Source organism: Diabrotica undecimpunctata, chromosome 3 (genome assembly GCF_040954645.1).
Source record: "Diabrotica undecimpunctata isolate CICGRU chromosome 3, icDiaUnde3, whole genome shotgun sequence".
NCBI classification, from domain to species: Eukaryota; Metazoa; Arthropoda; class Insecta; order Coleoptera; family Chrysomelidae; genus Diabrotica; species Diabrotica undecimpunctata.
The window spans coordinates 52,522,174-52,536,938 of NC_092805.1; the positions used below are offsets into that span (position 1 = coordinate 52,522,174).

General features: G+C 29.6%; 2 protein-coding genes across 3 annotated transcripts in view; one reads left to right on the forward strand and one right to left on the reverse strand.

Annotated features, from left to right (window-relative positions):
• LOC140436800 (calnexin-like) overlaps nt 1-5,546 on the reverse strand; it is a 38,594-nt gene extending 33,048 nt beyond the window's left edge. Inside the window, exons 1-2 of the mRNA XM_072525903.1 lie at nt 5,392-5,546; nt 4,918-5,014 (exon numbers count right to left, since the gene is read on the reverse strand). Coding sequence (XP_072382004.1) covers nt 4,918-4,989 — 72 coding nt within the window. The 5' untranslated portion in view covers nt 4,990-5,014; nt 5,392-5,546. The remainder of the gene's footprint in view (nt 1-4,917; nt 5,015-5,391) is intronic.
• A 3,007-nt stretch (nt 5,547-8,553) lies between these two features.
• Nucleotides 8,554-14,765, forward strand: part of ArfGAP3 (ADP-ribosylation factor GTPase activating protein 3) — a 54,522-nt gene continuing 48,310 nt past the window's right edge. Inside the window, exons 1-3 of one of the 2 annotated variants that reach the window (XM_072525905.1) lie at nt 8,554-8,748; nt 8,837-9,028; nt 12,793-12,921. In XM_072525905.1, the coding sequence (XP_072382006.1) occupies nt 8,677-8,748; nt 8,837-9,028; nt 12,793-12,921 (393 nt within the window). In that variant the 5' untranslated portion in view covers nt 8,554-8,676. The remainder of the gene's footprint in view (nt 8,749-8,836; nt 9,029-12,792; nt 12,922-14,765) is intronic. The other variant, XM_072525904.1, reaches the window with a different exon arrangement.

Sequence of the window (14,765 nt, forward strand, 5' to 3'; positions counted from 1 at the left end):
TCTGAATTGTCAATATGAATGAGTCAGATAAAATTAAATTATTAAAAGAATTTTTCACCAAGTACCTAACATAAAAGAAAATTTGTTTAGTTTATTAATTTTTGTATTTTGAGAACGATTTTTGAAGTGGAAATCGAAACGTCAAAAATAAAATAAAAAAAAAACGCTCCAGAACCAAAAAAAGTAGCAGAGGGAAACTGTGTTAAACTCGGCCTAATGAAACAATACTCGAAGTTTGTAGAGAGTATCTATCATAAACTTTTTTGCCGACGGGCACTCTAACTATAAGTGACAACTCACTAGTTAAAACATAAAATAAGTGGTACACTTCACACTTTTGTAAACATTTGATTCAAAAAATCCTAAAATTATTTTGATTGTCTTCAATAACAAATTCTACAAAGTAATGTAATATTCATCCAATTAAAATCAGATTTAATGAGATTAAATAATGAAGGAAGTCCTACTATACGAAGGGAAATATTTTAGTACAATTGTAAAGTTTAATAATAAACATCTTATTGTTTTTACTCTAATTGAAAATAACAACATAATTTTTTTATTGGCAATAAATATAAATATAATTTCAATTTAGCTAACTCTAAGCAGCATGTAGCTTATAGTTGCGAATTAGAGAAGTTACAATGACAGTCTATATTTTCAATATATAGTACAACTTTTTACACAATATACTCATTTGATTGAGAAACAGTTGACCTATGGCCTTGCAATATTTTTTGAAAGCACAATAATTCAGCCTAGTGTTTCTCCAATATACTAAAACTACTCACTTCATTCAGGCTCTATTAACATGGGAGTCTTCAAAGTATTTATAACAACATACTCTGCTCATGGCAGTTTTAGTACTACTGGTTCATTAAATTAACAGATAACTATTCTGTAAACCCTGAGTAAAAAGATTTCCTATAAAAATATTTTTTTAAAGTATAGTACGACTTGTGCTACCTTGTACGACTTCGCATTTAACAACCAACTGTTTTAAGGACGTAAGTAAGACTAATATTTCTGATTTTAATATAAGTCAATATAAAAGTGCATCCGTTTATTACTCCGCTTATAACGACGGAATTTCATAATATTGTTCGGTTACAACGACAAGCCTTGACATGTTTACAAATAAATCGTAGGTGAGACGCCAACTGCTCCACGGACCACCCTTTCAAGCACATCGCTGATTGGGATGTGACTCAGATATTTGCGGGTGATTAGAGAGTGTGCATACAAAATGGCTTCTACAAAACGAAAATGGTTTTCCATTGAAGAAAAACGGGGGAAATCATACACCTTTTTGACAATATCCACAATTAAGAAAAATAAACACAAAATAGAATGTTTATTCAATGCGAATATTTTAACACCTAAACATGTATGGGTGTCGTCTCAAGAACAAGTTTACTGTGCACTTAATGGAATGGTTTCAGCTGCAACGTAATCAGGGAATACCCTAAATGCAAACATTTTTTGCTAAAGAGATAAACATTTTAATTTTGATTGACAAGTTGGATTAATCGTTTCAAGAGTAGACACAATATTTTCGCAGGAAAAATTACTGGAGAATATTTAAGAGATTCAACAGAGGGATATGACTGAACGGCAAACCAAAGTGTAGCCAAGTTACGCGTAAAATTTAAAAACAGCTAAATATTTAATGCAGACGAAACTGGATTATTCTATAAACTAACGCCAGATAAAACTTGAGGTGAAAAATGCTCGGGAGAAAAACTTTCGAAAGATAGAATAGCTGTGATGGTTGTAACTAACATAAGTGGCACAATAAAAAGTTGTTAATTATCAGCAAGTCAAAGAACTCAAGATGTTTTAAAAATGTATGATCTGTGAACTGACTAAAAAGAAGAAAAACATCCCGCTACTGGTTGACAATTGTCCAGCTCATCCCTCAATTAGCGACTTCAGAAGCATAACTTTCATTTCTCTGCCTTCTAATACAACATATTATGTATTACAACCTATGGACCAAAGAATAATTCAAGTTTTATAATCAAACTTTCGTAAAAACCTCCTAAAAATTGTCATCAGTCTTGACGCAAATGAAGATACCAGTACCAAGCATATGAAGATCACAATATTGGATGACATTCTAATGACTTATGACGCCTAGAACAAGCTTATGTCAACGACATGTTAAGAACACGACATGTTTTGTGTGTGATCATTTTAGTAAAAAACAGAAATTAAAATTGTCAGTTCCTTTAGAACAACTCCCAGTGAGTGTGACAAAATATCACCAGTCCCTGGGCAATTATTATTGTAACTGTACTGTTACCCAGATTTAATACTTTTGTTCTTTTAAATACTACTGTAAATAAATGGATTTCAGTAGTTAAAAAGATATGTAAATTTTAGGCCAGCAGACTACAGTAAACTGTAGGAAGTTATTGAAAATTTTTCAATAAAATCCTTTATAAAAAGGTATATAAAAAACCCATTTGGGCTATGTTAAATTGACAAAACGTTTTCGGAATAAGTATTCCATCATCAGTGTCAGGTTAATACATGGAAATAGCCACTAAATATGGGGGTAAAAACCCTTTAAAAATTGCTAAATGAAATTTAGTTTACATTATGTCTAGTTTTTATAGTTGCTTTAATAAAGTCCTCGTAGACATACCGTCTCAGGACTTGCAACTTAATGTAGAGTCATATGTCGCCATGTTACCAATCCAACGGTAACTTTACCATCTTATTATAAACTAGACATAATGTAAACTAAATTTCATTTAGCAATTTTTAAAGGGTTTTTACCCCCATATTTAGTGGCTATTTCCATGTATTAACCTGACACTGATGATGGAATACTTATTCCGAAAACGTTTTGTCAATTTAACATAGCCCAAATGGGTTTTTTATATACCTTTTTATAAAGGATTTTATTGAAAATTTTTTTTAATATATGGTATACAGCCAACTACAGGAACTTAGTTTCCTTGTGGATTATTGAAAATGTTTTGAAAAAAATCATATACTATTGTTCTGAAGATATTTTCTTGTGGCATGTTAATACAATTTACTATTTTTACTTGGAATATTGACACTTATTGGCTCTAAAATAAAATACTGATCAAATTATTATATTTTTGTTCTCAATCTCTTCTCTTTGATTTTAAGACAATTAGCCAAAGATAAATTTACAGGAATGAATTTCTGTATAGCTCCCCAAAATAAAATAAAAATATATCAAAACATAGTATTTATCACAATTTTTCATATTGTTACTCCAAAGTTTCAAGGGTTTCACACTTCATAAAGATTTTGTTCTTTGAAAATACATGATGAGTAGTATCAGAACAATGATCTCTCATCAATCTGTTATGTTATCATCATCATAATATTTTATTGATAGTGATTGACCATTCAACTCTATTTTGACTTTTGTGAGATGCTTCTGGAAGGTAGGGTAATATGAATTTTTTAATTTGATAAGACCACTGTAAAGGAGATCTATCTCTTGATCATCTGCCTTTGACATTGAGTCTTTCCATGCTTTTTCCTTCTAGTAATATGGCAAAAGAACCTCAGAACATTTCTATTTATTTTTGCAATAAGTGCAATGAGTTCAGTACTCAGTTCTTAAAGCACAGCCCCGTTTATACAACGTGCTGTCCATGAAATTTGTAATCTCTTGAATATCCAAAAAGAGGTTGATTCTGTTTGCATCAGCTTTTTTGACAGTCCACATTTCAAAGGCATATGTTGCACTAGGGAATACCAGTCAGGCAAAGTTTCTTGTCTTTAGTTATGTCTGTGCTTTTCCAGTTTCGTTGTTGCTGACATAGCCATTGTTAGAAGTCATCTTAGTTCTTCTTCAAATCCGCCATTATTTGTTATTATCGATCCTAGGTAGTTAAACATTCCCACTACTTCATATCTGGCTATGCTTTTCTGCCTGATTATTTCTAGATTGATCAATTATCATAACTTTTGTTTTGTTTGCATTGATTATTAGTCCATATTGAATTACAATGTTTAGCTTCTGCATTATCTGTTCTGGTTCTTTCTGACATGCAGCTAATATCAGAGTGTCATCTGCATATCTTTGGTTATTAATTTTATGCCAGCCAAGTCAGTTAGTAGGTACAGGATATTCAAGTTCAGTTTGAGTATAAAGGATTTGATAAAATTAGATTGAAATTTGAAATAAAAAAGGTGTCATAACAAAAACCAATTAACATGTTGCCTGCCGTAGAAAATTTTGTAATACTTTCCGTTCACGCCATAGTCACAGAGACGGCATCACAGTTACATTAAAATTCTCTGTCAAGTAGACCTCGCTGGTGTGCAGAGCAATTTTTTTCTCAGTCACATAGACCTAGACGGCAGGCAACGTGTTGGTATTCTCAAAAGTATCTCTGTTTAAGGAATTTATGACAAAGTACCTAAATAAAATTAATAATTTATGGAAATTAAAATCAATATCTAATAAAAATATATTATCTTGAGATCTGATGTTTTTTAGTGGCTAAAACAATAGATTTAGATCAATTAGAACAATTAGATTTCACCATAGAAGATGTAGTGTTTTGCCATTCAATTTTTTGTGAGGTGGCTTCTAAATTGGAAATTTATAAATTGGTTGTTTCCATAAAGTAATCGAACATGTAATAAGCAGACTTTGAGATTATATATCTTAATATGAATGTCATACAATAATGCTGCACTGGAACTTCTAATTTATGGAATTTTTGACCATATTGTTAATTTTTCAAAAAAAGTCTACTCTTACTATTCTCTTTTAATCTCGTAGGGATGAAAATCATCTATTGTCATAATTAAACCCATAATTTCATAGGATTTATAAAAAAACATGGTAATTCAAAAGAGTGTATTTTGCTGGAATATTTCTAAAATGTTTTTATATATAAATAGAAAAGTACTTACCTCAGCATTATCACCTATTGCTCCACCTATTAATAAAACCACCAAGATGAGAGTTCTTATCCTACAATTCATTGCTATATCCACAAGGCATACAACTCTGTAATAAATTATAAGTGTTTAAGTGAATAAAGGGTTGGTTACTTAATATAGAGTATTTACAAGGTGAGTGACTCAGGAAATAGTGCTTCCTAAATTACTAATTGAATTAGGAGATTGTAATTGGCTATATAAAAATTTATAGGTTACCAAATAAAACTTATGTACTTATTTTTAGAAGGGTACTAACTTATAATTCTTTAATATTTGGAAGCAATTTATTTAGCTATGATTTAGAAGATGTATAAATTTATACTCATGAACTAGCAAAATTAGTTATGACCACGTAGCTTAAAAATGAAGTTATAATCTCGTTAACAACTAAATTAATCTCTTTTAATTTATGTATAATGTCTTCCTTAACTGGATAATTCATACCTGATATTTAATAACAGTGTTATTCAGAGTTTTAAACTTTCCAAAATTGAATTATGATCAAAAAGCAATAACCGGAATACTGTATGACTACAACGACAGATGACAGTTGGTCTTGATTTTTTTAACATAGGGGAAGGGCAAAATCGCCCACCAATAGAATATGTACGAGTAGACAAAAATACTTCGTTCCAACTGGAACTCCGTACTAACTAGAGCAAAAAGAATAACATCAAAAATAAAGAAATATCACAGTTGCAAAAAATTTTACACTCTGTATATTGAGAATTAAAACCACTTTCTATTATTAACTAATCAAATATGATCTTATATATATGTATATTTATATAGTTTGACGTATAATTATGTATGACACACATGGCAACTTGTAGGATTGCCTCAATTGTTTGTACCAATTTAATATTTTAAATGTGTAAGAATGATTATTTAATATATGTGAAGCGAAGCTTCTATACTGGCTTTGTATTACTTTTTCTCTATACAGTAAAATGCTGAGGAGAGCGTCACGGAACTAGCGCCACAAGATGGCGTCGTCACGGTTGGGTCATAGAATAGCAGTACTTGACATCGATTCACTATTCTCGATAAATCGTTTCTAGTCATCATATATTCACTCTAAGCAGGTTTAAATTAAAAACTGTATGAAAAATAACTGACAAAATATAATCATTAAATGACAAGTAAAAAATTTAAAAAATATCTGTCACTAAAAGATTCGATTCGTATCCATTGTCAAAATTTAATAAAGTCATAAATGTCATCCGACTAATAAAAGCATTGGATCATCTGTTTAAATTGTTATAATAATTCTCGTTTTAAAATAATTTTATGTAAATACAATTATTATTTTTAAACATATTTAGTTTATATAGTAATTAAATTTACTACCAAATGATATTTATTTATATTTTATTATTATTATTTGGTCTGAATTTAACAGTTTTGTCATAAGTAAACAATATGTTTTGTTAAAGGGGGTTTTGTTTTTTTTTATGTTTTTATTCGATAGTATAACCACAGGTAACCAGAGAATACACTAACTCGATGACACAACCCAACGTATAACTTTTCAAGAGTAGCCAGTAAAAATTTCAAAGTGATCAGAGCAAACTTTTGATGAAGTTATAGGCATTTATGAGTGAGTGAGATGAATGAGATGAGTGAGAGTGAGATGAGTGAGTGGGGTAAGGTGAGTGAATGAGTGACATGAGGGAGTGAGGTGAGTAATTACGGTGGGTGATTGAGGTGAGTGAGTGAATGAGGTGAGTGAGTGAGGTGAGTGGGTGAGTGAGCCTTTTTTAGTTTTTTGCTCCTAAAATTTGAGAAAAACGAAATAACGAAATATTTTTGGTTTTTTGTCAACAGATGATCCAGTTATAAGTTACGATGAACACCGCAAAGTAACTTTTTGAAGTTATACTTCTATACGCGCGCTCCACGTTGGAAATTTGTATGGGAGTGAATCTGTGAAATCATTACATATGTAAGATAATGAGTAAGAGAGAGACAGAAGATATATTTTCTCTCTCTTCCTCTCTCGAATATAAAAATGTTCATTTTGTATATATAATTTAATATTATATATATATATATATATATATATATATATATATATACATATAATATTATATATATATAATAAAATATTTATTAATATTATTATTTATGTGATATGTTTTGTATTATTTATTAAATGTTCATAATTATATTAGTCTTTTGTATTTCAAAATAATAATCTCAATAAATCACTGTATGATCCAGAACTGTCAATTTTGAAATACGTTTGTGTCATGTCCTCGGTAGTATAGTAGTCAGTATCCCCGCCTGTCACGCGGGAGACCGGGGTTCGATTCCCAGTCGGGGAGGACTTTTTTATTAATATTATTACATGGTAAATTAAACATATATGCGTAAGTAGAAAAGTTATGTATATTATTGTCATTTTTAAATACTTATGAATATTGCATTTTAATTTGTATTGTATTATTATATTGAATTAAATTATATGTTGCACTGTACTGTAGTGTATTTTTTTATGTATATTATTGTTAGTTTTAAATACTTATGAATATTGCATTTTAATTTGTATTGTATTATTATATTAATAACAAAATAAACAATGAATTTTACTGCAGAGTATGTGTAAAAAAATTTTTGCATTCAACTCCTTTCATACATATATGAAAATAAAAATATACATTTTCATCAAAATATTGATTCAATCCTTCATTTTCTATACTCCTATTACAGGTCAAAAGTTGTTTATTAATTGTTAGTAATTTGTTATTAATTATGTTTCTCTTTCTGCTATGTCTTACCTATAGCATTACATATGTAATGATTGTGCAGATTGACTCCCAAATAAATTTGTAACGGCGAATGCGTGTATAGAAGTGTAACTTCCACCGGCAGTCCCACTGGACTGCCACACCCGTTTTTTTTATCGTCTTAGAAAATTAACTGTCATTTTCTTAATTTTTAATATTTTTGTACCAAAATTTCAGATAATACTCATGAAATGTTGTACTATAATGCACTAATAAATAAATTTAAACTAAACATTTTTTCAAAATAAAATAAGCTTAAAAATATGTTTAAAATATAACAGGTGACGTTAATATAGGAGCAAACATAATAAATTATTGAATTTGTTTAAAATATAAAAACTCATAATAAAATTACTTTATTTTAATTTTAAACATATTATTTAAATTTTAAAAATACAGAAAACATAGGATGAACAAAGAATATAGACGCATATGGGTCTATATTCTTTGGTATGAAGCTCGGCCTCGGCAACTCGGCACTAGTCTACAGTACCGCAGTACCGCCTACTGTTCCACTTTCTTAAAAAATACAGGAGAAAGATTTTGTAGAATTGTTTAATATGACTCTAAATTAATTTAATTGTATTCTTTTTTGAAAATTATTTCGAAAAGTCGAAACATCAAATACATATAATTACAGCCAACATTAATTACAATATAAAACAAACAAAACCCGTAATAAAATATAAATAATTTAGTTCCCTATCCATCACAGATCATACATACTCTTAGAGTATGTATGGTTTGTGCTATTCATTAAGTGTAATGTATTCGAACATCGCGCTTTATTAAGACGTAAATCAGGTGTCATGTCATAAAAATTGTCACTGACATTCTCAACGTCATATAAAAGTCAAATTTCTAATTCCAACACTATATTGGTTGTGTTCGTTATTCATAATTATTAATTTAACTTTAACATATATAAACATTTAAGAAAATGGACACCCAGCCTACCAAAGAAGACATTCAAGCAGTATTTAATAGGTTGCGGTCAATTCCTGCTAACAAGGTATGAACCTGTAAGGCTTCTCAATATTTTTGCTTATGTTCTACATATTTGAAATGACGTGTCCTGGATAATAATACAAATGTTTTAGATTTGTTTTGATTGTGAAGCCAAAAATCCAACATGGGCAAGTGTTACATATGGTGTTTTCATTTGTATAGACTGCTCAGCAGTTCACAGAAGTTTGGGAGTACACTTGACTTTTGTAAGATCTACTCAGTTAGACACCAATTGGACTTTAATGCAACTTAGGCAAATGCAATTGGGAGGCAATAGTAATGCGGTATGTACCTTAACATATTTACAAATAGTTAATATTTGCCAATCCAAATTACTAACACTGGTCAACACATGTTTTGGTGCTGGACAGTTTTTTTATCTGTTCTTAAAAAATTTTGGGACACTCAATCCAAAAATACCATCATATCTTCTTTACCAGCTCATTTTCAAAAAAATGTGACCACCTATTTGTATTTAGTTAGTCCCATTTCTCTATATGAATGTTATAATTTGAAAGTAGTTGTTGCCTGTTATCTAAAAATTTTCTGTTGGGCAATTTTCATGTGTGTCTTTGCTCTGTCTTTGTTAATACTCCAGTACAAATTAGCCATCATGTGTGTTTCATCTGCCCTAGTACCTTTCTTCCATAATTTTTATATCCTGTAATAAATAAAGGTAGTGGATTTTAATATACATATGGAATTTGAGAATTAATTTAAAAGATAATATCCATATTCCATAATTTTTATATCCTGTAATAAATAAAGGTAGTGGATCTTAATATACATATGGAATTTGAGAATTAATTTAAAAAATAATATCCATATTCCTATCAGATATTTTTATCAATCATCTAGAAATAAATATTTCAAAACATCTTGTATACAAACAGCTTTTATATTGGGATATGTGGACAATATACTGGCACACTTTATAGGAACTAACAGGAAACTTGACCATTTCTTATCTTACATTAATTCACTCTATAGTCATATGGAATTTGCAATAGAAATAGAACAGGATCAATCCATACATTTTCTAGATCTAAAAATTATCAGACTTGTAAACAAATAGGAGTTCTCCATATTTTATAAATCTACCTATAGTGACACAACTATAAATAATTCATTATCCCACCCTCACCCTACACATAAATTAGCAGCCTACCATAGCATGTTACATAGATTAATAGAAATTCCCATGTCAAAATATAACTTCAAGGTCGAATTGAATATCATTAAGCAAAAAGCAGTAAACAATGCGTAGAATGAACAACAAACAAAATTTTAAGCCAAAAACTGCATGAGGAAGCCCTAAAATTAGTCCTTTCACTACCAGAGAAAAAACCCAGTATCTTTTGCTTGATTACATATACAGGTAAGATATGAACAAAAATAGCTAAACACATAAAAGAGAAAGGAATAACACCAGCTTTCAAAACAAACAATAACTTAATCAAATATATTAAGTTTTTTGTTTTTTACAGTGTCAGTTTCCGACCCAACTTTCCACCTGGGTTGGATACCGGATCTCCAGTTGGGTTGCTCGGTTTAACAGGGGGCACCTCGTGAAGGTGGGAGTCGGATTTGAGTAGAAGAGACTAAGTGGAGTAAACTGGAAGCAACTCCATGTTTTTGCATTCTACCCCTGTACCCACCAGATTGTATCCCTGGTTATCTAAATTAACCTAAAGACAAATTCTCGTCACTTATTTAAAAGAAATTTAAGATAAAAGTAATACCATCTTATGTATGTAGAGTGGAGGTAATAAACAAGAGTAATACAATTTTGAATTAATATGATAAACAAGTTCTATTCAGAAGTTTATTGCAATAATATGGTTAAGTAAATATTTATGAATTATTTAATGTTTGTCTGTCTCAAAAATTAGATCTGAAAGAAAAATTATGGTATTTTTGGAATCAGTTTGCTTGAAATCTCCAAAATTAGCCTTTTGCTAGCCTAAAATACAATTAATACCAGAATCTTCATGACAAATTCTTTCATCTTCATTGAATTTCGTGGTGTACTAATAATTTGAGCAACTTATACTCATTATCGTTAACTTTAGATAACTACAAATTTATTAATAAAGGCAATAATATAAGTTTCATTATATATAATATCTCTCTCACTTCATAAAATAAGTCTTTTGCCTCTTCTTTTTCAGAAAATCCAGCCCCTATCAGGTATACTATTATCTTTACATATGTTACCATTTTAAGACTAACATCCAATGTTCTGTTGTTTTAAGTTAATAATTAGGAATTCACAACCAATTGTTTTGTTTCTGATTAAGTATATTGTGTAACCTACAATTTTTATAATGTGGTTACATTTTCTGTGATGTTTTTATAACATAATTTTACTTAAATGTTTATCTGTAAAAGTTTTTTAAATATGTTTTTTGTGTGATAACTTTTTTTAAAACAAACAATTATTTGGATAGCTTTCACTATTATTTGTTGGTGCCAGATGAGTCCTTTAGATGAGATGAGCCCTACATACCCAAATAGTTGTGTCTTTTGTATATATATATATATATATATATATATATATATATATATATATATATATATATATATATATATATGTAGTGGAAGACAGGACAAAGAAGTACTCTTTTTAGTTTACCAAGCTTTTGCAAATCTTTATTTGCTTCATCAGGGTGCTACAATGATCAAAATTAGTACAAATTACAGAATAAACATAATTTTGTATCTTACACTAATTGAGGACATTGAAGTATTATATAAATAAAATCTAGTTATTAAAAAAAATAAATGCGAAAATAAAGAAAAGTGTCTCAATTAGCAAATAAATTTGTTTAATCCATTATTATTATGATACCTGTATGAAAAGGTACAACGAAGCGGGGTTGTTGTATTTGTAATCTAAGAGTGATACACACTCTAAATGATTTAAAGACAATACATATTATTTTATAAATTTTCCAAAACCTTGATGTCTTTATAAACAACATTATTCCTTTAATAAATAAAAAATATTTATTTAATAAATATTTTTTAATAATAAATCAGTGACATATGACGTGTATAATGTGTATTATTAAAATTAGTAGTAGTTTTTGTGGATAGGTGACGCTGGGGTTTTCCTTACGGAAAGACTGACATAATAAGCAAATTATAATATTAATTAGCTGTGGTATTATAAGTCATCATCATCATCATAAGTGGCTCGACAATCCGTTGTGGATCTTGGCCTGCTCACAAAGAAGTCGCCACTCCTGTCGATTCCTGGCAACTTCCCTCCATCTTCTAACCCCTAGAATCTGTAGGTCTTCTTCCACATCATCAATCCATCTCATTCGTGGTCGTCCTCTGCTTCTTGTGCCCTCTGGTTTTGAAAATGTTAATCTCTTCGTGTATTCGTGATTTGACATCCTAGCAATGTGTCCAGCCCATCTAAGTCTCTGCACTTTAACGAATTTCACAATATCTGGATCGGTGTATAACTGATACAGTTCAAAGTTGTATCTTCGACGCCATAGCCCATTTTCATTTACGGCCCCAAAAATCTTTCTAAGAATTTTTCTCTCAAAAATACCAAGAAGTCTTTTATCATTTTGAGATAAGATCCACGTTTCAGCCCCATATATCAAAACTGGTCTTATTAAGGTCCTGTATATATTAAGCTTTAGTGCACGTTCAATTAAAATTTTTAGTGCACGTGCAATTAAAATTAGTAGTAGTTTTTGTGGATAGGTGACGCTGGGGTTTTCCTTACGGAAAGACTGACATAATAAGCAAATTATAATATTAATTAGCTGTGGTATTATAAGTACAAGTAGTAATTACCTAGCAGTCGGACTTGTCGAGAGATTGGAACTGCAAGTGAAAAATTTTTTAGACAATAATTATTATTATATCATAAACCGTAAATATAAATATGATATATAAAGCAGTTTTGGAATCCACAGATGACATTAAATAGAAGCTATATAAAAACATATACTTTTTATGATTTATAAGTAATTAGTTGTAAAAATAATACAATTTTTTTCTAAAAGCATATTCTCTTTTTCAGTTGCAGTTCTTTAGTCAATATAACTGTCATACTAATGATGCTCAGAAGAAATATAATTCTAGAGCAGCCCAATTATACAGAGAAAAGCTTAATCAAGCTGCCGCCAGTTCCTTAAGAACCAATAAAGAGGTAAGTATTTGAAAATGGTATTAGAGTAGGATAGTGGGAGAATATATGAATATAATTGACTTAATTTGGTTAGCTATCTTTGTTATTTGCAAATCAATGTACAGAATTACAATATATTCTATTTTATTGCTTAGTTGGAACCTAAAAAATATACAAAAAAGAACAGTGTGTAGCTTTTAAGATGAACAAGTCATTCAATACAGTTAAGTATTGTTAACTTTTTAAATGCAAACATTTTAAATAGGTACATTTAGATATATTTTATTTTTTCTATCGATGTGTGATCTATGTATTAATTAGTTTTTAGTTCAGCAGTGAACACTGCTGCTAGTACAAAGAGGTATGTTTGAGGAAATTGATAAAATACTGGCAAACAAAGACATTAGTCATGATAATGGCACTAAGTAACTATGTTAGATAATATTGTTTAAAAATTATTTGTGACATTTAAGTTTTCTTCAAATATACTTTTGGGAATACACTACAAAATGGTAAAATAAATTCTTTAATTTACTATTTGTTGATTTACGAACAATTAGAACTTGCACGATTTCCTCTGTAAAATGTATGTCAATTTGGATAAAAATTTTAAAACAAGCTTCTAAAATCAGTACCAGTTTTTATATCATCTTTCTCTCTGCCTTTATACATATGAAAGGTCGGATTCTTAATTACATTTATTAAATATGTTGCTTTCTTCTGCTTTTAGTGCCTTGACATTTAGAGATTTTTCATATTGGGGATTATTATTTTCGCATTAAACATGCTTTAACCATTTTTACCTATACTGTTTCATTTTGGGATCAATTAGGGCTTTTCCTAATATATTATTCCTTGATTTTAAACTTTTTTGTCACTTAACTCATCTATTTAGACATTCTCATTGGTTGTTCTCTTTGCTTTTCAACTGCTCAAAATTCAGTGACGTAAATCATAGCTGGTCTATAGAAATTTAATAAATATAAAAATCTTCGATATACAAATAATTTTCCATTAAAAAGCTTTGCAATTCAGCCTTCTTTGAAGATGTATTTGGTGAGCTGTCGGGAATGATAGAAACCATTGTTAATCACTATTACACTATTTTGCTCCAAGTTTGGAATCAGTAAGTAAGTAAGTTTTCTAACCAATCTTCAAAAATATCAGCTTGTGGTGGTCAACGTTACAATCCTCTCTTTTCTTCCCACATAATTTTCTGAAGCCTTCGGCCTTTAAACATTTGGAATTCATCCCTCACTTCCTCCGCAATGTACAATAATTAGCCGCGATCCTTTATTTACACGCATTTTTGATATGCACATGTTTTGAACCATCTCTCCATCCTTTCTTAACTGTATCGTGGGTATCATACCAAGCTTCGTTTAAATAGTAAATTTACCTACTTTCTTGCCTATATTAGTAATTTGTTCTATGTATATATTACGTCTGTTGACTATTCTTTGGCTTTCCATAACTGCTTGACATTTATTTATTGTTCTAAATTTAAAGCCAATTTTCTTTATCCAATTTTGAATAGTTTTCTCACAGCAGTTCATGTTCGACCAGTTGTTTCCAATTTCTTTCTTATTATTTCTATTGTAGGTATTTTATAGCTTCTGTAACAATCGTATCGTATATTGGGGTTTTCAATGGTTTTATAATTAAAGCATTTATAGGTCTTGAAAATTTGTAGTCACATCGTTTCTTGCGATGATAGAGTTCATTTTGAACTATTTTGTATACTGTTTGATAGTGGAATTTCTGTTAAATCAGAAGTTGCTTGTAACAACAGTTTTTTATTGAAGCTGAATTTCTTATGTAGATTTTTTTATGCATTGAAACATACTTGATGTGTTTCAGCATTT